At 41.3% G+C, this 21,254-nt stretch overlaps 1 protein-coding gene across 7 annotated transcripts in view; it reads right to left on the bottom strand.

Annotated features, from left to right (window-relative positions):
• The window catches only part of ubr4 (ubiquitin protein ligase E3 component n-recognin 4), a 47,808-nt gene that overhangs the window by 13,769 nt on the left and 12,785 nt on the right, over positions 1-21,254 (bottom strand). For 2 of the 7 annotated variants that reach the window (XM_053424527.1, XM_053424530.1), the window contains 51 exons: positions 20,952-21,231; positions 20,426-20,555; positions 20,010-20,089; positions 19,664-19,792; positions 19,197-19,379; positions 18,795-18,917; positions 18,470-18,699; positions 17,860-17,978; positions 17,651-17,748; positions 17,058-17,215; positions 16,741-16,947; positions 16,110-16,211; positions 15,930-16,030; positions 15,353-15,740; positions 15,056-15,119; positions 14,692-14,883; positions 14,316-14,386; positions 13,615-13,807; positions 12,685-12,918; positions 12,367-12,537; positions 12,081-12,263; positions 11,685-11,843; positions 11,289-11,441; positions 10,861-11,088; positions 10,574-10,731; positions 10,291-10,465; positions 9,971-10,172; positions 9,348-9,511; positions 8,832-9,048; positions 8,118-8,334; positions 7,593-7,625; positions 7,248-7,311; positions 7,014-7,148; positions 6,597-6,771; positions 6,314-6,445; positions 6,079-6,200; positions 5,703-5,814; positions 5,307-5,437; positions 4,707-4,884; positions 4,216-4,320; positions 3,729-3,866; positions 3,244-3,412; positions 2,817-3,021; positions 2,621-2,734; positions 2,034-2,243; positions 1,785-1,934; positions 1,463-1,690; positions 1,260-1,338; positions 907-1,140; positions 588-756; positions 265-409 (listed from right to left, as the gene is read on the bottom strand). In XM_053424527.1, the coding sequence (XP_053280502.1) occupies positions 265-409; positions 588-756; positions 907-1,140; positions 1,260-1,338; positions 1,463-1,690; positions 1,785-1,934; positions 2,034-2,243; positions 2,621-2,734; positions 2,817-3,021; positions 3,244-3,412; positions 3,729-3,866; positions 4,216-4,320; positions 4,707-4,884; positions 5,307-5,437; positions 5,703-5,814; positions 6,079-6,200; positions 6,314-6,445; positions 6,597-6,771; positions 7,014-7,148; positions 7,248-7,311; positions 7,593-7,625; positions 8,118-8,334; positions 8,832-9,048; positions 9,348-9,511; positions 9,971-10,172; positions 10,291-10,465; positions 10,574-10,731; positions 10,861-11,088; positions 11,289-11,441; positions 11,685-11,843; positions 12,081-12,263; positions 12,367-12,537; positions 12,685-12,918; positions 13,615-13,807; positions 14,316-14,386; positions 14,692-14,883; positions 15,056-15,119; positions 15,353-15,740; positions 15,930-16,030; positions 16,110-16,211; positions 16,741-16,947; positions 17,058-17,215; positions 17,651-17,748; positions 17,860-17,978; positions 18,470-18,699; positions 18,795-18,917; positions 19,197-19,379; positions 19,664-19,792; positions 20,010-20,089; positions 20,426-20,555; positions 20,952-21,231 (8,137 nt within the window). The remainder of the gene's footprint in view (positions 1-264; positions 410-587; positions 757-906; positions 1,141-1,259; positions 1,339-1,462; positions 1,691-1,784; positions 1,935-2,033; positions 2,244-2,620; positions 2,735-2,816; positions 3,022-3,243; positions 3,413-3,728; positions 3,867-4,215; positions 4,321-4,706; positions 4,885-5,306; positions 5,438-5,702; positions 5,815-6,078; positions 6,201-6,313; positions 6,446-6,596; positions 6,772-7,013; positions 7,149-7,247; positions 7,312-7,592; positions 7,626-8,117; positions 8,335-8,831; positions 9,049-9,347; positions 9,512-9,970; positions 10,173-10,290; positions 10,466-10,573; positions 10,732-10,860; positions 11,089-11,288; positions 11,442-11,684; positions 11,844-12,080; positions 12,264-12,366; positions 12,538-12,684; positions 12,919-13,614; positions 13,808-14,315; positions 14,387-14,691; positions 14,884-15,055; positions 15,120-15,352; positions 15,741-15,929; positions 16,031-16,109; positions 16,212-16,740; positions 16,948-17,057; positions 17,216-17,650; positions 17,749-17,859; positions 17,979-18,469; positions 18,700-18,794; positions 18,918-19,196; positions 19,380-19,663; positions 19,793-20,009; positions 20,090-20,425; positions 20,556-20,951; positions 21,232-21,254) is intronic. The other 5 variants (XM_053424531.1, XM_053424532.1, XM_053424528.1 and 2 more) reach the window with 4 other exon arrangements.

Below are 21,254 nucleotides of genomic sequence, written 5' to 3'. Positions count from 1 at the left end.
ATTCACAGGTTAAATTAGTTGTAGGCTAAACCAGGCTTGAAAATTATATTTTCAAACAAAGTACACAAAGGCAAACGTGAAGAAATATTGTCCATGTTATCTAAGGGGTTTATTTAGCAGGGACAACACACTTTAATAAACATAAAGAAAATATGCCAGTTTAACCAAATGGCTATTTGACTGCTGTAAGGCGGTTACAATTTAAAATGTTATGATCTGATTTCAGACAAAATAATATCCAGCTTGTGAGACCTTTAAACAAACCTTTTTCTCTGTCTGAGGAGTTTTGAGCGAGAAGTATCCGAGCAGGTCGACAAACTGGGCAGCTTTCCGGCCATATGCAGGGAGCTCAGGCCAGATGGCCCAGGTCAGTTCCAGCAGAAGCTCTTGCTGAGATTTATTGGAATTCCTGCAGAGATTCAGATTTCAGCCAGCGGCCCAGGTTATGATTCAAATATTTAGTAATTTATTCATGCAGATTAAACGTATATTTATGGGTCATATAACCTTTTTATTGTAGTTAAACTAGTCAACATTTAAGAGAGAAAATTCAATAAGGCTGTCTATGTCATGTGTTTTAACAGTACCTGTAGATGTGAAGAGCCAGGCAGTGAGCCTGCCAGCGCACAGCAGAAGAGTTTGACTCCAACAGAAAGCAGCGTAAGAACTGGATGAGTGTCTCCTTGTCTGCAAACTTGTTCAGCTGACTGACTAGACCCATGCACAGCTGATCCTCCTGGCTGCCAACACCATCACCTGGGGTCAGGCCACAAAGATACAACACAGTCAGGACACTAGCATCTATTGTCCATTTTTTTAATATCCTATGCAGGTTCAGAGGCTAGCTTGAGCCTCGGCCTTCAGTGTGCCACATCTTAACAAGCAGCATGTAGTATCAGCAATCACCCTCTTTGTCTTTCTCCTTGTCTTCTTTTTTGCTCTTTTTACTGGAGGACTTGCTCTGAGAGGACTGAGACCCTCCTGTCTGTCCAGCATTACTGGAGCCTCCAGAGAATGATGAAGAGGAGGAATTGGCCACCACCTTACTGCCACACAGGGCACATGAGAGCAGCTGCAGAAGTACTGGGGAAACTCCCTCATCCACAAGGAAGCTGACCTGAAGCAGGAAGTACAGAACAGCTGGACAAAGACAAGAAGGGTAACAGATGAAAAGAGAGAAAAGAGACAAACGATGTTAACAGTACTGGTCTTAAACATTTGTTTGTTTCCAGTATCAAAACTGATCTGAAAGAACTTACAGTCGTCCTTCATGCAGAACTTCTGCCAGTTGATTGTCCTCTGAGTGGCAATTTCAGCGCAAGCTTTCAGATGCTCCATCTGAAATAAGAGAAATATATTACATTTAAGATAAGAATCACAGTGAAAAGGGAGTATTAACAAGCGTAGAATCAAAACGCCGCTCTTCCCAAGTTTTTCTAACAACTGTTCACAGGGCACTCACCAGATTGATTAGAGTGTCGTACTGCAGAGCTGAGCCAGACGTGGCTGTGACCACGCCGGCCCGAAGGAAGATGCCCTGTTCCTCCAGAAGCTTCTTGATGCTGCGCACGTGGGAGTCAAGAGTGTGCAGATCTCGCAGCTGACGATATTTTTCCTTGGATCCACAAATGAATAGCAACAGCTTTCTCACTTGCCTTCTGACAAATGGAGTCTGCTGGATCATCAGATACTGAGGAAAAAAAGGTCAGAGAGTTAAAAGGTATATTTCCTATCTGACGACAGACACTGAAAGGAAAATTCAAGTAAAACATTCCATAACTTACTTCAGACAGATAGTAGAACCAGGAGTGGTCAAAGACGGGAGGAGGGATACGAGGGTTTGTGTCTGCAATCTTTTTGATCTGATATGGCAGCCGCAGCACCATTTCCGTCAACAGTTGAGAGTAGGCTTCAAACACATCAGCAGCATGACCCTGGTGGCAGGAACAACACAGTTAGTTTACATCAACTTAACGTACAAAACAATAAGCTTTGAAGTCATTGTGATTAAAAGGATTCCTGTGGCGTGATACCTTGACATATTGGCGTAGAAAGAAAGGGCTCATGTCTGGAGGAGAGGAAGCTGTGTGTGGGCGGAGGAGCTGGCTGGCGGTCACAGGCTCCTCTTCGCCCTGTTGGCTCTTCCAGAACTCCAGGAGCGACTTCAGCACATGGAGACAGTAGTCAATGGAACCCAGGCTAAGCAAGGCCGTCGCTGTGGCGTTGGAAATCAGGGAGGATGACTGGAAGAGAGAGAGTGGTATACAGCAGCTGTCAAAATACATAGCAGTGCTATAAACTTTATTCTAAATAACCAGGAAACTATGTGTGTTAGGCACAAATTGTTGCCCACAGAAAACTACATTCGAGTATTGTAATCTGCAACTACAACAGTAGGCATTCTGAAGAAACACCACTTGAATTGATACGTGTGGGTATGTTTTTTCTTTTCTATTGGCTGGTGTTGCCCATTAAGCACAGTTTAGTGTCAAGTCCAGGAGACTTAAACAATTGCTGGAACTCACATCTGAATCCAGACAGGTTTATTTTGGTACTGAGCTGATATTGGTTTAAAATAATATATTTAATTGGCTATTCAGTACTAAGAAAAGAAACTCACCTCAGAGGAAGATTTAGATCCAGACTTGGTTCGAGACATAAAGACGCTGAGCAGCCTCATGATTACCAGGTGAACTTCATTGATGGAACTACGCTCATTCTTCTTGGACACGTCCTGCAGAAGAATAACAAGGATTCAGTAAAACAGAAAAACAGATTCATCATAAACAGATTCATCATAATAAGACCTTGGTTACCTTCTTGTGCATGCCAAGCTCGGCAATGAGCTGTGCAAGCAGGTCATCCAAGGCGCCCTTATCCTTCTCATCCTCGCCATCCAGGTCAGAGGTCAACATGAGGATGACCTGCATGTAAGGTATTGCTTGGACTCCACCCACATTGTGGAGATGAGAAAGGTGCTGAAGCAAGCGCTCCAGGAGCATAAGACGAACCATGTGCAGCCTAATGACGAAGAAAACAAAAGGGGAAAACAGTTTTGCGTCTGAATATACCATGGAAAGTTTTTTATCAAACGCAAATACATTTCCTGCCCTCAAACCTACTGATACCCATTAATGGTGAGAAAATGTCTCTTTAGACGTAAGCAGGCAGAGGTTTGCTGCCAGCAGAGATTGAACCTTTCTATTTAGTCATAACTCCTCATTCATGTTTGGGATATCTTACCTGTTGCTTTTGTGGATGTCTCCCTCTGTTTCCCCTTCTCCCTCAGAGCCTTCGCCTTCCTGCTGGGCTGTGGTGGTACTGATGGCTCCAGTGCTGGAACTCACACTGCCTGGACCGGCAGGATGGCCCTCCACTGTCGTGTCACCATATGCACTGCTGCGTCCTGACACTGAACAAATGCATGCACAAATGCAGCTTAGTTAACTGGAAACATAGTTGAATATAATACGCAAGTGATAAGCTTCATGCCAGATTATGGGGATGCCATAACCTCAAACTGAGGTACTGGGAAAAGGAAGTGATTGGGAGGTACCATATGTAAACTAAAGACAACTGTACTGATAAGATTGTTAGGGCAAGGTCTGAAAACTAGTCTATAGAGATTAAATAATCCTCAACTCATTCTAGATAGCATTTTCAATATAAGTCGGACATCAAGAAAAACTGTATCTTGCTTTAATTTATGTTTGCAATTAAACACCCACCGCTGTGCTCCCCTGCAACAGAGTCTATTGCAGACCCTCCACTCTCTGAGCCCACACTGCCACCGTGCTCCGCCGGGGAGGTCCGCAGTGTGGAACCGTCAGTAGCAGCTGTGCTGCCCTCGTCATCCGATGCCGGGGCTGAAATCAAAACAAGAGCAGTTTATCTCATCTGACCAGGATACATGATCTTTGTTTAGACTTGTGCACTTACAAGAAAAAGCCACTATTCTAGGGAAACTATAGCTGAGTGTAAAGGGTAAAAATGACTAAGATCACAACCTGTATAACAGATTCAGATTATGAGGGTTAAGTTTGGATGTGAACAGTGGTCATTCACATTCAGTTGCACTTTGGCATTTTATACATAAATTGTATCCAAGACAATAAAAGTAGGCATCTTGTGGTCAGGAATTCCTCGCCACTGTGAGCTTACTGGTATAAAATATTTACATATGATCACAAACGATCAGAGAGATGGTCTTATTACCTGATGCAGTGGTGTCTGAAAGAGTGCCAGCATCAAGTGAAGAGGAGCTTGGAGCCTGGCCAGACAGGCCAAGGCTCTGTAAGCCGAGGGCACTGCTGCTACTGCCTAAAAAATGTCAAAAGATAGAAAAGCTTATCCAACATACCAATCTCAAAGATAATAAGTCACTTTGGAAATATGTGACCTACATCACATGTAAGGAATTCAGTTTAACCCAAGTTCAAGAAATCTAAGTGAGCTATGGTTAAATCTAAAGATTTCACAACTTCAGTTGCGTGGCAAGTGCTAAATTATTAGTGGTATGCACTATTATCCTTATTTAGCTTTATTTCAAGGTCCATATTAGTAACAGCTATAGGATCCTCCAAACTCTGCCAAAATTATTGACGACCACTCAACACACCCATGTAGTGCAGTGGGTTGAATGTGAAGTGGGACTACCACTGTCTGGTTAAAACTTAAACTTTTCATCGACATGTCTGGCCTCGTACCTTGTTGGTCCTGCTGAAGGCTGAGAGCGATGGCGAGCTCTACCATAGTTTCATCATCTGCATCAGGGGGGATGTCCAGCATGGGGGGGAAACCCTCGGCTCCAGCCAGCAGAGCCTCCAGGGGAGAGGGATTTCCATTGTTCACATTCTCCGCTGTGTCCAGGACCATGGACTCAGACTAAAGAGGTAGAACAACAAACATTGTAACATTTGTTTCTGTGCCATGTTTCTCAACAAACATTCTTTGTAACTAATATTTATATCTTAAGATACAATAAACTCATAAACCAGACATCAGGGATGGACCTGGTTGATTTATGCAACATCAGGTTTTAATTTATTAAACCTGATTTAACAGTATCCATGAACAGCCATGTCGGCCTTAATGGATAATGTTGTTAAATTAGGTTTATTAAATTAAAACCTGATGTTGCATCCCTACTGACTAAATGAACATTACAAAAAGGTCTACTTTGCTCTATATTCCAAATGATATATTTTCCTCTGTGTGAAGACTGAAGTCCAAATCAGATTCCTCACACAGTGAAAACAATGCAGGAGTCATGTCGGACACAACCCACAGAATAAAATGCCCCTCACCACCATCTCGAAGTCTCCGTGGTCCACTTCATTCTGCTCCTGACTCTCCCGTCTACCTTCTTCTCCTCCGGTCAGCACTGATGACTGCATTTTGTCATCTGCATCATCATCGTCATCATCATCCTTGTCTCCTGGTAAAATGGATAATCCAACAAGTTTTACTGAATTGATTCCATATGTGATAATAGGAGCATCAGCAGATAATTTGTTTTATTATTGGTATGAAATGAGAATACAGATGTTTTTTACTGAACATATCTTGTACCTTGTAATATCGCTACCAAAAGAACTGCAAAATTGTAATACTTTACTCCACAAAAATGCCTTCACTCACATCTAGTAATTTTCAGTTTATATTGTTAATTGATGTTTCTATAAAACAATGTGCAAACTTACCGATGGGTGTGTTGGAGCGTGGGGGAGACGGGAGGGTCACATGTCGGCGTTTATTTCTTGGTCTAAGCACTCGGATCAGAGCTTGCTTACAAGCAAAGCTGACAGAGGTGTCCTGGAATAGGTTTAAATACACATTAGTTACCTGATGATAATCGGTTCATAGTGCTTTGAACACTTACTATCCTAATTGCAAACAAAAATGTTAATAAGAAAGTAAATACAATTTTATATCGGTGAGGCTCACCAGCAACTTTAGTGTTTTTCTTTCCTTCAATTTGGAAAACCACTGTCTGTCAGCGCTCGTGATTTAATATTTCAACGTGCATTCTCATTGTATCAAAAATCATATTTCCACTGATAAAAGTTTGGTACTTACTGGACATAGTAACATCTGCATGTAGATTTTGGAGGCAACGTTGATGTAATCCAATTCACATGTGCAGTACGCATGGATGATGTCCACCAAGGCATTTACTGTTGCGTCCACATGAGTGAGGCCTTTGTAGGAGAAGAAAACATGTTTACGATCTTGCAACTGTCTACACATTATTGTCTCATTACTTATTTATAACAAACACAAAAAACTTTGGTGTCTAAATGTTTGCATTTACCAGGGAGACAAGCAGGGGCAAGGAAGGCGTTCTTTGGTTTGAGGGCATGAAGCTTCCAGAAATTATTCATGAGCTGCGTGATGAAACTACAGCTTTCACCATCCACACGTTTTTGTCCATCTTCAGTCATGTCTGGATTAAGAAAAGAGAAAAGTGAATGACTTATTGGGCACTTTTGGATAACTTAGTCTTCTTACTACACAACCATTTAACTAGCAGCTTACACTACATTGCTATTCCTTAATATTGGGCAACATTCGTCATCAGCTGAATATTATCTTACCAGAGTCATGGTGTAATGACTTTGTTTCAGTGAAATGCACCAAGTTGTTGGGTCTCATGATTGCAATAGAGCGGGCAGTGATTACAAGCCTCTGGAAGACATCAGGGTCAAGCTCCCTCCCCTCGCGACTGCAACCATTTAGGCATTGCACTGCGTTACTCAACAAGGATTGGTCCTGATGGAAAGAAGCATGCAATCATTACAATAACTCTTCACAAGTGATTTAGAGGATAGGCAGTTCTATCCCCACAAAATACTTTAGTGCATCACAACAGACTTCTGAGAGAGTGGCATCTGAACAAACTGTTTATAGATTTTAAGGATGAATTGTTGATAAATTATGAACAAGCATTGATTCAAATATTATTCAGAATGATAATTAATGTGTGTAATTATACAAAGTGATTATGTATACACCTTGTGGTTGTGGTAAGCAGTTCGACTGGTGTGCAGGCTGGCAAGAAGTCCCTTGGTCTGCTGCTGCACCCCTGCAGGGGTCGGCATGGACAGGAGCAGAGTGGCTAACTCCAAAGCTGCAGCCTTATTCTTCTCCTACAAAGAGGCAACAACAATACTTGCATTTAGCAATTCAGCACAAGACAGATTTACAGATTTCTTTCAAAAATGCTATTATAATCTTCTTACGTTTACCTTTTCGCTGGAGGAACCTACTGCAAAGCAACTTTCCAAAGACTCCAGGGAACTGACCACCAACCTGAAACAAGAAGAAAGATCAACAGACAGCTCCTGATGGTTTTACCTTAAATTGACCTAACAATCAAAACAAAAACAAAATCTCAACTCGCTGCAGTCTGTGCTATTCTAAATGCCACAACACCACTGAATGCAAGAATAAAAGCTGTAAGGCAAAAAAAAGTTTTTGTTGTACAAGCATGGAGATGGTGCGTGGCATGTTCACAGTCTCAGGCAAAGACACACAAACTGGCACACATGCACAAAACCAGACAAACAAGCAGAGAAAGGGCAGTTACTAACCGGTCCAAGGTTGATAAGGACTCAGTTTCACAACTTTTTATTGTATTTTTGGGAGCAAAAGAAAAAGAACAAAAAAGTGTGAGGTTCACAGAAAGAAACAAGTGAAATTAAATGATTCAGTTTAACAAAAGAGAAGCATGCAAGAAAAGATGACATCACGATAGCCATGCACTAAATACTACTAACACCTGCTCATCCACAACAACTCCTGCCCCACATAACTGCACCCATGAAGGGTAAATAAATAGTGGGTGGTATGAACCTATACAAATGTTTTAATCGCAACATTCATGTATATTATAAACACATCAGTACAGCTTATACAGCCACAGGACAGACAAAGGACAGACATATATACGATATATCAAAATCTGTAGATTAACAGTAGTTTAAAAGTGAAACATTTGTTAATTATAAAATCAAATTTTCATCAGAATAATTGATTACCTGAATGACAGGGTATTGAGATCTGAAAAATTAACTGTTTGGGTTGACCCTATGAACCCTAAAATGTAAAGCACATACCTCTCCAGCACGCTGCCGCTAGTGGTAGTTGGGGTGGCTATGTCTCCATCAGCAGCACCATTGCCTTGGTTGAGGTTCGGGCTGCAAACATTGTTAACCGAAGCAGAGGAAAAGTCCTCAGGTGGTTCCTCAGGCCAGCCAAACTGCTCCTTGGTTTTACCATAGATCTTGATTGAATCGAGCATGGTGACTCCAGCTGGGTCAACGGACGCCCCAACTGTAACAACACACAGGAAGTTGAATCTGAATTAATAGATGGATTCTAAAAAGTCAACAGAAAAGGTGACCAAGTTCAAGGGAGCAGCGGTGTAAACCGATTCATAATTTAAACAATATGTGCTCTTTATGGACAAATAAGAAATAACTTTTCATTTGACATTTTGCTCTTTTTTGGGGGGAAGCCAATAAGGGAGGAAAAGTACAAATACACCATATTTTAAGGTAAATCAGTGGAGTCCAAAATATAGTTTAAGTACCACACAAAATCATACATATGGGAATCTTGGTATTGTATTGATAGGCTGAATGGAAATGTAAAGAACATAGACATGTGTAACATTCACAATAAGGTAGCCTTCTAGTTTATTTGTGAAATGCTTGTAACCTGCATCAAGAAGCTTCAAAAATGACTAAAATAATAACAGGCAGTGCATATGAATGAGACTATACAAGTGGCAGAAAGATATCATCGTCCCAGCCCAATCTTGCACTTACTAAAGATGGACAGCTTCTTGTCCGCCTGCAGGGCCTCCTCTCTAATGAAGGGGAAGTCAAACCATCGGGCTCTTGTCAGGTTTATCTGCATGGTGCGGCCAAAGACCTCCACGTAGGAAGGAGCCCTCTCAATGGCCTGAGTGCCCAATTGCACCCGCATGCCTGTCATCACCATTGAAGTGTTGTTGTTGACAGCTTCGACTGTAAATCCCCCAGGCTAGAAGGAAACAACCAGTTTTAAGACAACCTGTTTAAGTGCAGCTAATGTATCTATCCAAGCATGCATGACACCTCACACTTCACAGCTCCACTGTGAAATAGAGGTTAACATTGGTTATTTATTTAGTTTAGCTAAAATTGTTGCTGTAAATGTTTTTACTTGCAGCATATTATCTGTGGTTTTATTTAAAAATAGCAAAAATGTAGCACACAGATAACTGACGGTAGTAATTCACTCCATAAGAAACAAGCATTCTCTTTCAGTTTTTCTAAGACAGAATCGTAAGACGTTGTTACCTTTGTGTTGGCCACATACATCCCAGTGGAGTTGAGCCTGTGTTTGATCTGCTGTCCATTGTAGACCTGCAGCAAGTCATTGCCCCCAAACTCCACCTCTGTGAGCTGCTGGTTGTGTTCAAAGAAGTCCACTGGAAATGTCACCTGACTGGAAGTCCGGGTGGCTGAAAGTAAACCATTACAATAAAATATGAACATTTTCCAGGGACACAGCAGACATTATGTAAGTTAGCCTGTTCTTGCGACTACAAGTCCTCAACTATCCATCGGCTGTTTTTTGAGACAACACTTAAGCATCAGGCTGTCTACCGGGTACACTGAGAAAAGCAATATATATATTTATAAAACTTTCAATCATAATAGCTCCTTGGATTTATATGGATTTTTTGGGAAATAAAAAGAAGCGGTCATGACAACAGACTAATACATTATTGAGCTGAGTTGTGGGTTAGAGTTCACATATAAATGGCAGCAGTGGCATTTTAGCAAATAATCAGGCATTGTCTGTTTGTGATGAGGATTTATTCGGATAAACGTTCTATTTGTAATTCTCCACTGATGAGATCCATTTGCTTATGATTCCGATGACTAAAAGAATTGTTCTTCATTGCTCTCAGACTCACTGGTAGCAGCTGCTTTGCGCTTGCGGACCGGCTTCATAATGCTGATGCCACAGCTGGGCTGCAGGGAGGGCTGGAGCCAGTGAGAGGTGTTGTCCACATTGGCCATGTAGATTCGCAGGCTTCCATCTTCACAGAGAAGGATCATGGTCGTGCGCTGCTGCTCGTTACTGGCTGTGTGTCGAATAGCTACCATGTCTTGAATCTGGTGAAGACAGGGAATAAATAAACATGTTCTTTCCTTTTTCTATTTTATCACTCTCTTTACGATGTTTTAAACTGCTAGTGACATTTCCATGTCAGCGCAGCCCATTTCACATTACCTTAGCTTTGGCTGGCAGAGTTTTGATCTCTTGGATGAGGAAAGTGTCCGGTTTGACCATGATCACCAGCGGTATGCCCGTCGTCTGCTGCACACAGCACACCAGACCTGGGTGGTTCATGACCTCGGACCATTGGCACAGAGCCGGTGACATCTTACTGCTACCGCCGTTAGAGCTTAAGAGGACAGGAGGAAAAGACAGAGATGGTTACAGAGTTGCCAATTACAATTCCCATATCCAGTGCAGTAGCATGAGACTGTGTTTGGTGAAGAAGAGTAGCTACCCTTTGACGTTGATGGTGAAAAGCCTCTGCACCTCGGATGTGCTGCGGCTCACTGTGGCAGCGAAGGACTTTCCCTGACTGTAGCTGAAGAAAAGCATCTGAAGCACATGGGAGTAGTAGACTGACACACCACCCCCAGCGACCTGCCCGTTGCTATCCTGGAGTCACACAGAAAGAAAATATATTGCTGAAGATCCTTTTATCATGCAGTGTTATCTTCGGCTACTGATGTGACAACATTCAGAACATCACATCATTTTGAAGGTGCAATTTATTGGCCAACTTACCTTCAAGTCTTCGTGGTTGATCTCCAAAACATTTGTGACGTAGAAAGGCCCGTGTTGGGCACTGCTTGATTCGTCCATGATCTGTGTGTACAGATAACCGGCTGAAGACATAATGACGATGATGTTCTTCCCCTCTTCATTGAAAAGGAATGTAGCATCACGGATCTTGGAACTTGGAAGTAGGAAGTAGTACATTGGACTCAGGGCATCCACTGACAAGTCGTATATCTGTGAAGAAACAGATAAATGTATATCAAGACGAGTAGAATTTTTCTTATCGTGCAAAATCAGTATGAGGTTGTCATCAAGTTTAACAATTGTGATCGTCTTCAACTCAACAGTAAATTTAAAAACCACATTGTCGATAATACTAACAGGTAATCATTCTGACTTACAATTAAACATATGCCTTTTCTCTTAATACATACCTTTACAAAGTCCGCGGTGATGATGGCAAGTTCAGTCTGCGAGCCTGGTAACCAGACAGCTTTGATGATAAAGTTGCCAGTAGCCAGTTGTGGGTGCAGCACCAGATGGTCCGACACAGATCCCGTGCTGCTGAAAGTTAGCACATGGCAGTCCTGTAAAAAAAAATAACAAAGAGAAGAAAGTCAAACATCAGGTCTCTAAAGCAGTCACACAAATTGATATTCTTGCATAACCTACATGTCCATCTACTATGGAATCTACAATTATGAAGGATTCTTCTTTTCTGCAAAACCACACCTACACTGTTCCTTTGTTTGTATGCTTTCCAATTCTGTGTAGAAATGAACCCTAATTAAATAATAACACTTGAGACAACAATTAAATCCACTTCTGACCTTGAGGCCACACACAGCCAAGTAATCTTCATTACAGGGGTTGCCTGTAAGACTGAGGACAGTGAACGGGACTGGGGCAGAGGCCAGACGGGTCAGCGTTAGCTTCCTCTTGCTCGAGTCAGCTTGCTTCAGGAGAGTGGACAGCTGCAGAACTGTGATCTGTCAAATTGGAAATACAGATAAATACGTTTTGGGGTGTTGTAAAAGGGAAAACAATGCAAATTGGTGATAAACCTTAAGAAAAATCTACTTTAATGCTTATTTGTATATGAACTGATAACAAAAGTCAAAAGAGCAACAATCTTAGCACATAAAAGTGGGCAGAAATAGAAATTATTTGTAGGCCTGATGCATTGATTAATAATGGGATTTCGTTAACTAGACCATGTAGCCTACCTTTCCCTTTTCATGGCTGACTGCAAGGTGCTGGCGCCGGCCATGGGGTGAGGATAAGACGCACATGGCAACACGCCGCAGGACATGTGCACTGATGAGTTGCCGTATTGTCTGTCCCTGGTCGCCACTGTAGTTCATCCTCACATTCTCAAAAGCCCCTTCCTGAGAGCCGAGTGTGGGTACCTGAGAAAAAGAGCGATTGATAATTAACACAAAACAGAGGGTAAAGAATTTCTCAAATCAAGGCAATTTTCATAGCTCCATCAAACTCTGAAAACCATCATACCATTAACTGGTCTGTCATCTCCACGTTTTTGTCTTGAGTGTGCAGTTCATTGAGAGCCTGCTGAGCCCGGCTGCTGCTTCCCACTGCTGATGCCTGCTGGAAGTTGGTCTGGATGGCTTCCATGAGAAACATGAGCATCTCAAGTATGACTGCTGCAGTGGATGATCCAATCTGGCGTGGAAAACAAGAGCCAAGATGTGAGTCATCGAATATACTGTGCTTAGCATGTAGAAGGAATCTTAAAATGGCCACTGCTTTAAGAGACATCAGACACAGATTGGAACAGAAATGAACACAGAGAAGAAAAATATCTCTCACCACTTGTGCTAGCAACTCTTCCTGACAGCCCTCAATGCTTTTGCACACACTGCTCTTTTTAGGTCTGTCCTCATCACCAGGTTTGCCGTCGCAGATTGTGACCTTGCCCTTGTCGGAAGGTGAAGCATTCTGGTGGCGGATGGCGCTCTCCGGCATACGCAGCTCGCTCTGGAACGCAGAAGACTCTTTGAGAGTGGAGCCCATGCCACTGCTGGGGCTGCGTTTAACCAAAGCCTGTAGATGATACAACACAAAGTAGAGAAGTCAGAAGAGCAGCATTTGCCATACACACAATGATGAATATTATTGTATTGTATAATAATATTCACATTATAGCATTATCATTGTTTAACATCTTTACAATTAGAATTACTTGATTTAGTTTTCACTAGCTTCTCCACAATGCAGAGTCTAAAGTTATAAAGATTGTTACTAAGATTCTGTTTCATGGAGACACATTTTATCTAAACTGCTTTCACAGGAAAACTAAAATCACAAACCCTTGGTTTCACTGGAAAAATTATTAACTAGGTATTTTCTGAATATCAATACAAATTACTTTATTATGCCCTTGTGGGATAGTTCAACTCATAATGTGTACAATTACTTAAAGCTGATTTACAAAATGTGAACCACGCTATTATGACACAGAAGAAAATGTTGCAATCACAAACACAAAAAAAGATGCAAAATACAACATACATCTTATCAGACTAAACTGAAGGTTAAATGTAGTTGATGGTTTGGTCCTTATCACATGCACATTCAGAGATCTCTCATTTAACATTAACTAGGAAAGCTTGCCTTTTCTTTACACAACATACATTTGTATCATGATTTCTGGCCACATGTGTGGGCTAGCTATGACCCTGATCAAATGAAATGACTGGATGGAAGTCAATGGGGGAATGACTTGCAAGCCAAAGTTACCGCTGTTGTTCTCTTCCCATGATGACCTGAGGTATTCGGTCTCACCTGGCAGCTGCCATCCTCTTTGGCACCGCAGTCACAGAAGAAAGAGCCATATTTGGCATAGGAGATCTCATGGTCTTTGTGACAGACCTTGGCGCACACTGTGCACACACCTACCCCATCCACCATTTTACAGGTGTGACAGTGGTACCTGCAGAATGAAAAGGAACATGGCAGGCTGTGTATAATATGTCGGTTTTAGTACGGAATGTCATTTGCAGTCTCTTTCTATATTAAGTCTTGAAGCACATATTCCAGGAAACAAAAATGACTTGTCATGCCCAAATCTTAAGCTCCTTTGTGTATGTACATGACAGATGTAGAGAAAATCAACACGAGTACCTTTAACAAGTCCTTAAAATGTGCTGCTCACATGTTAAGTTTTGATTATAGATTACATCTTCCTGTCACTTACTCCATACTCAACCATATCACAAATTAGTAACATTTTGTGCGTCGTTTCTTCACTTTCAAAATGCTGTGGCTCAATCATGTTTCCACTGATTTAACAAATGTCCACTTTGTTGATTTTACTTTTTCTAAATTGCCTTCAAATATCCCCTTTATTTGACAACGTTTAAGAAGACTAAAATGACCCATGATCTCATTCAAGATTGAAACTGAAATCACAGGAAACAACCAACTTCTTTTGTTTTTACCAGTGCTGGTTCATGAATTCCTTCTGAGTGATGGTGAAGGTACAGAGTTTGTTGCACAAGGAGTCTTCATCCTGTCAAACAATAACAACTTGTTAAAGTGAAGGTTCTATTTGACAACTGATGGAAAAAATGTAGTCAAGCCAACAAAATGCTTTGAGAGAAAAAAGTTATTACTAAATTCGTTCTCTGGGACAAGTGTTACTACATTTGTCTGTTTCCTTATTAAAAAAAAACGAATTACAAAGAGTAAACTTGGCCAACCCTGCATAAATGTTTTCTCTGTAGTAGTCTTAATAAATATTCTTCATTCTTTACTGCAAATATTTAAACTGTGACCCTGTTTGAGGAGGACAGATTTAAACAGCTGAATTCTCACAGAGTCCTCTGCCTGGGAATCATCCTCCTCCACTGCAAGCTCCTCCACCCAGTCTGAGTCCACTTCCATGGCCTTCTCTTCTCCCTCCATCAGCAGTGCTGAGGTGCCTTGTCCACTGCTCTGACGCAAGGCATTCATCACATCGGCCAGATAGGAGATGATATGGCATGAGCACTCCAGCATGCTTGCGTGCTGAAATAAAGGCACAGGTTCAAATCACGACAGAGATGGAGAAAAAGCTAAAGCCTCCATTTAGAAAAGTTAAAAGGAAACAATTAAGTTTAGTCTTTAAACCCAACTACACCTGGATGGAGATACAAATATTTCTAAAGGGGTGCAATTTACCGATAACTGTAAAACGTACCTTTCCTTGGGACACGTTTGTGCTCACTTTTTCCACCACATTCTTCTGTGTCAAATACTTTTTGCTGCAGAGAAAACATAAATCAATTTAAATATATATTTGAAAATGTAAATACTAACTCTTCATGATAATGGTTAAGGAGTAAGGTAAATTAACGCAAAAGACGATCCCTAAATATTTATGTCCTATTACCAAACAATTTCCCTGGAGATTTTAAATTGAGTAATGATGCTGAAAATAAGCAGGCAGTTCCCTGATGTAAATTCAATCTGCATGTCTGTGAAACTGATTTCTTACCATCTGGTCAGCCAGTCGATAGCTGCCCTGTGTAGTTGCAGGTGGCCGGCCCCCTGCCCAGCACTGGCAAGAGTGGCCATTATGACCATGAGCTCGGGAAAGCCTGTACCATCTCCATGGGCCAGCATGTCTGTTGCCATGGGAATGAGCGTGCTGAGGAGGACGGTGCACACTCCCTCTCCCACCTGGCTGTTGTCACGTACAATATGAGTGGTGAGCACTTGCAGAAGCTGTCGGTTTTCCTGCACTATTTCCAGCTGCTCCGAGTCCTTTGGTGGCGCAGCAGTCATGCGTGTGAGCCAGGCCTGCAGACGAGAGGGCTCCACACAGGCCAGCTGGGCCAGGGAGCCACACAGACACAACAGGCTGGGGTTTGGGCTCTTCTCCGCTGGAAACGACAGCACAATGATGAGATTTAAGTTTATAAAGACATCCAATGCATCTGCATGTTGCAGATGTCATGATTTCTGACACAACAATTTAAATGTGTGTTGGATACCACCCCCATTTCTTTCTACCATCAACACAAGCCTTTTGAGTACTTTTCTGGATTAAAATGAGTTGACGACAGACTTACTGAGCTGGAAAAGCTTGGTGAAGAACTTTAGCACCCTGTTGCAGAACTTCGCCGACAGGCTTTCATTGGCTGTTGCCATCATAATCTGGACGAGCTCACCACTGAAAAAAAAGAGCAAAAAATTATGGTACATGTATAAATGTGTAATAAAGCTTCATGAATTATCAGATGAGCAGATACCTAAATGAGAAGAACTCTTCCATGGCCTTGCGGACTTGACTGCTCTCCAGCTGTTTTTCAAGATACTGAAGGCATTCCTCTAGAACAGACTCATCCAAACCACTAGGAAAACATAAACAATAAATTTAGAAGCACGTAAACAAAAAAAGTGAGCAAAATGCTACAAAGAGCCAGACAATGATGAATTATTTTCAGTGCGTACAGTCACCTCCAACACTAATATCAGACAACAAAGTGTTATGATTCAATGTTTATCGTTACAAATGTATAGGGCGTGGCTTCTAGGGGTTGACCGCAGAGCGCAAACAGGTGAAACCCCCTCACCTTTCATGCATGTACGACCTACAGTGGCCTTCAGGTAACATAAAAATGTGAAAGACCCAAGAGCCAGTGTTGTGTTTGCTTGTTGTAGGCTACAGTGGAAACTTGAAGGTGTAATATGGCGGACTCCATGAGGGAGGACACGCTCCAACACATACAGTACAGGATGCATTCTAAACTAAAAAAAAACACAATAATTCTTAGGTTCAGTTGATAAGAATTGATAATTACGGACATTATATTAAATTTCTGCCCAACCCCCCCTCAATCCTACACACTGGTAATTTAATTCAGGTTTAACAAGCTATACCTGCTAGGGTCTGAGTGAATGGCAATGATGTTGTAACACCCAGTCACCAAACGCTCATAGATGCGAGCTAAAAAGGCGTCTGACTCCGATGGGCCGAGGATGCGCTCCAGTGATGTGCTACTAATCTCAGCCACACTCTCTGTGCTGCTCTCCAGGAGGAGGGGCAGCAGACTGCGCACAGCCTGCGACGGATTCAGCTCCTCTGTGCTGGGGAGACAAACATGCAGCAAAATCAAATCAATTAACTTTATTCATCACATGGTATTTGATATAAGTTAAAGGATTCTGATTTCAAACGAGAATGGACAAACACTTACACAATGAGGTCCCCAGTAAGGCGAACCAGCGAGAGTAAGATGTGTTTAAGAGAAGAGGCCAGAGGCAAGGACTGGCAACTCAGTGTGCCCAGGTGAGCTGCTTGGATAGCACTGATGTAACTCTCCGATGGAATGGTATCATTGGCAAATGCATTTCGCTGAGAGAGAGAACAACCCAGATTATTACTCTAACCAATGCTGATACAATTACTTTTATCTCGATATCTATTGGATGCTTTAAGGTATTAAATAGCTTAGTGAAATATAAAATTCTAAATGAACATACACTATTAAATTCAACTAGATATGAAATAAAATAGATATTGAATTAAATAAATGAATAAATAAAATGACAAACACAAAAATAGTGAAGAACAAAAGTAATCTGAGCATGAATTAGCCAGAGCTAATAGCCTATTGTGACGATTCAGCATTTCGTGGGTATCTTTTCAGTCAGAAAAGATTGAAATACCTCATTAATTTATTTTTTTAATACATAGCAAAATAAATACTGGCTAAATTTACTATATTAAGGTGTCAACAAAGATGGAAGATGTTAAACAGAGCTAAAAGTATCATCTTCAGTCACGTACCCATGAGCCAATGTTGGGGAATTCATTGGTGTGGATGTTGTTCCAAGTCTCGCATATTGTCTGGACTGCTGATGGCAAGTTCTGCATAATGCTCTGACCTGTAAAGTTTCATTTGAATAGTTCAGTTTAAAACAGTGAGTTTACGGAAAGGTTGTGAAAGCTTATGTTCCGCCTCAACTAATTTATTCTTGAGTGATTCTTCCACATACCCAGAATGTTGGCTTTGCAGCGAGTTGAGCCAATAGACAGAACTGCAGCATAACCTTGGAGCTTTGCATCCGTCAGCTTGTTCTCCCCTTCCTCTGGGATGTTCATCAGCAGGTAGGACCTGGACATGGTTTGATTATTCGATTAAGTTAAGAGATTTCCAAACAGATGGATGATTTCCTTACTTTTCCAAAACAGATGTTTTAGGTTTAAAGGTATAACTCTTTGAAATGAAATGATTATTACACATTTAGTTGCTTATTGGATTAAAATTTTTCGAAAATAGCTTGGCCTGGTGGTTGCATAACAATGTGGTATTGCTTGCAAAATGTAAGTGATGAAATTACAAAAAGAAAGCCAAAAAGAGGAAACAGTCAAGGTTTAAATTGAACAATTCCACGGAATCATATACTCCATAGTTCCTATTATAAATATTTGAAATAAAAAGCATAAACAGAGATGATTAGATGTGAAAAACCGGAAAGGAGCTCAACATGGTACTTTTCATTTTATTGTACATCAATGATTTTAAGTCAGGCTGTTCTAATGTTTGTTTATATACAGACAATTGTGCCGAAAATAAAACCTTTTCAGAATTAAAGTCCTTCTCACCTTGTGAAGGCTGTGTAAACGTCAGTGAGCTGTAGCGTGGCAGGCAACAGGTTCTTTGTGATCTCAGAAGACTTGTTGGTATCTGCGTCAATGGCAACCTTGGACATATGTTCATCTAAGGAAACCTGGACTTTAGAGATGACAGCATCCAGTGTATAGATGGCTTGTAGAGAGGGTAACTGATTAAGTGGAAGAATGGAGTTCGGGTCTACACTGGAGAAAGTGGAAATCTGCAATGGAATAAAGTTGTCAAAGACTGATAAAGAAATTCAAAACTTTGAAGAACAGTTGATACACACATCAGTAACTACGTTGTATTCATTACCTGTCTGGCAATGTACTCTTCTGCTAGCTCCACATCATATTTAACAGTACTGCACTTAGCAGATGTCATCTCAACTAGTGAGGCTGCTTGGTCTGCTTTCATTCCCTGCTTCACCAAGTGTTCCTGTGAGTGATGGCATAGATATAGTCAGACATCAAAACTAACTCCGATGAAAAAGGATTTAACACATTACATTAGAGGACAGAGGACAGCCGTATAGGATAGTGTAGATTTGAAATCACAGATTCAAAAATGGTAATATTAATCCCATCCAGTTTAAACAAATTTATAATTAATTTAAAAAAAAGTTAATAGCATGAAATTGGCCATGAAACAAAGAAAAATTATATATTTTGTAAATCTATAAGATATATTTTGTAGTACTTTCAGCTTTCAACAGACCTTGATCCAGTTCACGTAGGTAGCTACTCGGAGACGTGAGGACCATCGCAGTGTATGTAGGATGTCACTCTCACTGGGATCGCTGCACCCAGACTTTAGCTGCTCCATGTAGGCTTTTGAGGGAGGTAAAACCCCCAGGATCCTCCACAGCACTAGGAAGTAGTACTGAAGGGAGCAGGCCTCCTGTGATGAGTAATATCAATGTACACTGTTAAATCAACCGCACTTAGCTGCTGTCAGAGCTGACGTCTGCTGCTGTTCAGCTTCAATTAATAAACAACAATTAGCAAATCCTTGTCTCAAAGATTAAGCCATGCAAGTCTAAGTACACACGGCCGGTACAGTGAAACTGCGATAGGCTCATTAAATCTGTTTACATCAGTTTGGACAAAACTGGGATTACACCAGTGTCATGAGCCTGTCTACTTGTTTAAACTGTAGGCACAGTTAGTGGGGGGTTTTCTCACCATGGGAGAGATGGGTTTGTTCTCCTGTCTTCTGGCTGTGTCAAACTGGGACCCTGCTGCCAGGAGTGAGACCAGCCACCCATACAGTTCTTCATATTTTACTGCTCCACCGAACAGCTTTGGAAAGACCTTTGAAAATAATGGAGTTTGAACACAGTGAGGAACAGGGATAGATTTGATATTTACATATCATGCTCACAGTGTGTTTTTAAGCAATTAAACACATACTTTCTTCATTCTGATTAATCAATGCATTTTTGCCTGCATTGTGTATTTTCTTGCTGTTGAATGAAACTTTACTATACTTAATAGATATGTAGCACAAATACCATTACAAAGTTCTTACCTTGCCATCTAGTCGGCTGATATCATCTTCAGACGCCTCAGGGGACAGAACGCAGTAGAATTTGGGCTGACCATTTGAATCTAAAAATGTATTAAATACATGAACATTTTATTTTGTCATCTAACACCAATAAAAACACCAGCACCCTCTTCACAGATAAGTAGTATGATCACAGACAGCATGAAACTAGGTTTGGGTAAGAGAGTAGTTTCCAGCCATGTAAATACTGGGAGTCGCTGTGGCTAATTCAAGTTTTTCTATTCTACCAGTTGGTGGGTAGACAACCAGCACTCATATAATACTTATAATAAAAAAATGTAGCAAGCAAAACTGGTCAAAGTATCTTCTGTGTTTTTGTAGATGGTGACCTGTTCTTGCCAGTAACTAAAAAAGTAAAATTCCTTAAATGGTTTTACCTCCTGAACAATGTTTAGCCCAGTTCTCCTCCACCTCTTTGAACCCATAGTAAAGTGGGAGACTGCTGCGTTTGCCGTCCTGAATTGAACTAGGCCCAGTGGATGGTGGAGTTAGGAGGTTGTACTGCACCTATAAATATTCATGGAGGAGAGAAGCAAAATTTCCCGTCATCATAGTCCGATACAAACTTTTGGCTGACATAATGTAACTAATGTAATCGAAAGCACAAATCAAAATCTGGAAACCACAGATCTGACTCTGTTACCATCAAGAGGTGAAAACAGAAACTAAGCCAAAGCAACCCACTGAGAATATAATTATTTTGAAGCCACTACTCCAGAAGGGTTGTTTAAGTTTGCTATGGATAGTTTAATATTGAATCAGTGTATTTTGTAAGAGGTATTTTACTTGTTTAAGCTAAAAATCTAATCACAAATATACCTATCGAATACATACATCCAAGCATTATCTGTGCAATTTAGTATCAGGACAAGACGTTGACGAATAGAAAATGTGAGCATTAACCTGTTCGAAAAGGTACACTGGAGCCTTGGAGTAATGGCGCAGCAGGTAGTCAAAGACCAGCAGCAGGCGTGCCAGGTTGAGGGGCACAGCCTTCAGTTGAGACTCTCTGCCCTGTGCCACCTCAGTGATGGCCTGGGTGACCTGGGTGAGGACCGACCGCCGCCCGCGCTCTGACAGATTATGGAAAAGGAGCAGTAGGAGCTGGAGGTGCTCCACATTAAGGTCGTCTTCACCCTGAACTGAACCCTGGATGGTGTGCTGCTTCAATGTTCCCAAAAACCTGACGGCATAAAGGAGAAAGAA

This window comes from Pleuronectes platessa, chromosome 6, assembly GCF_947347685.1.
Source record: "Pleuronectes platessa chromosome 6, fPlePla1.1, whole genome shotgun sequence".
NCBI classification, from domain to species: domain Eukaryota; kingdom Metazoa; phylum Chordata; class Actinopteri; order Pleuronectiformes; family Pleuronectidae; genus Pleuronectes; species Pleuronectes platessa.
This window is presented reverse-complemented; position numbering and strand designations above follow the sequence as displayed.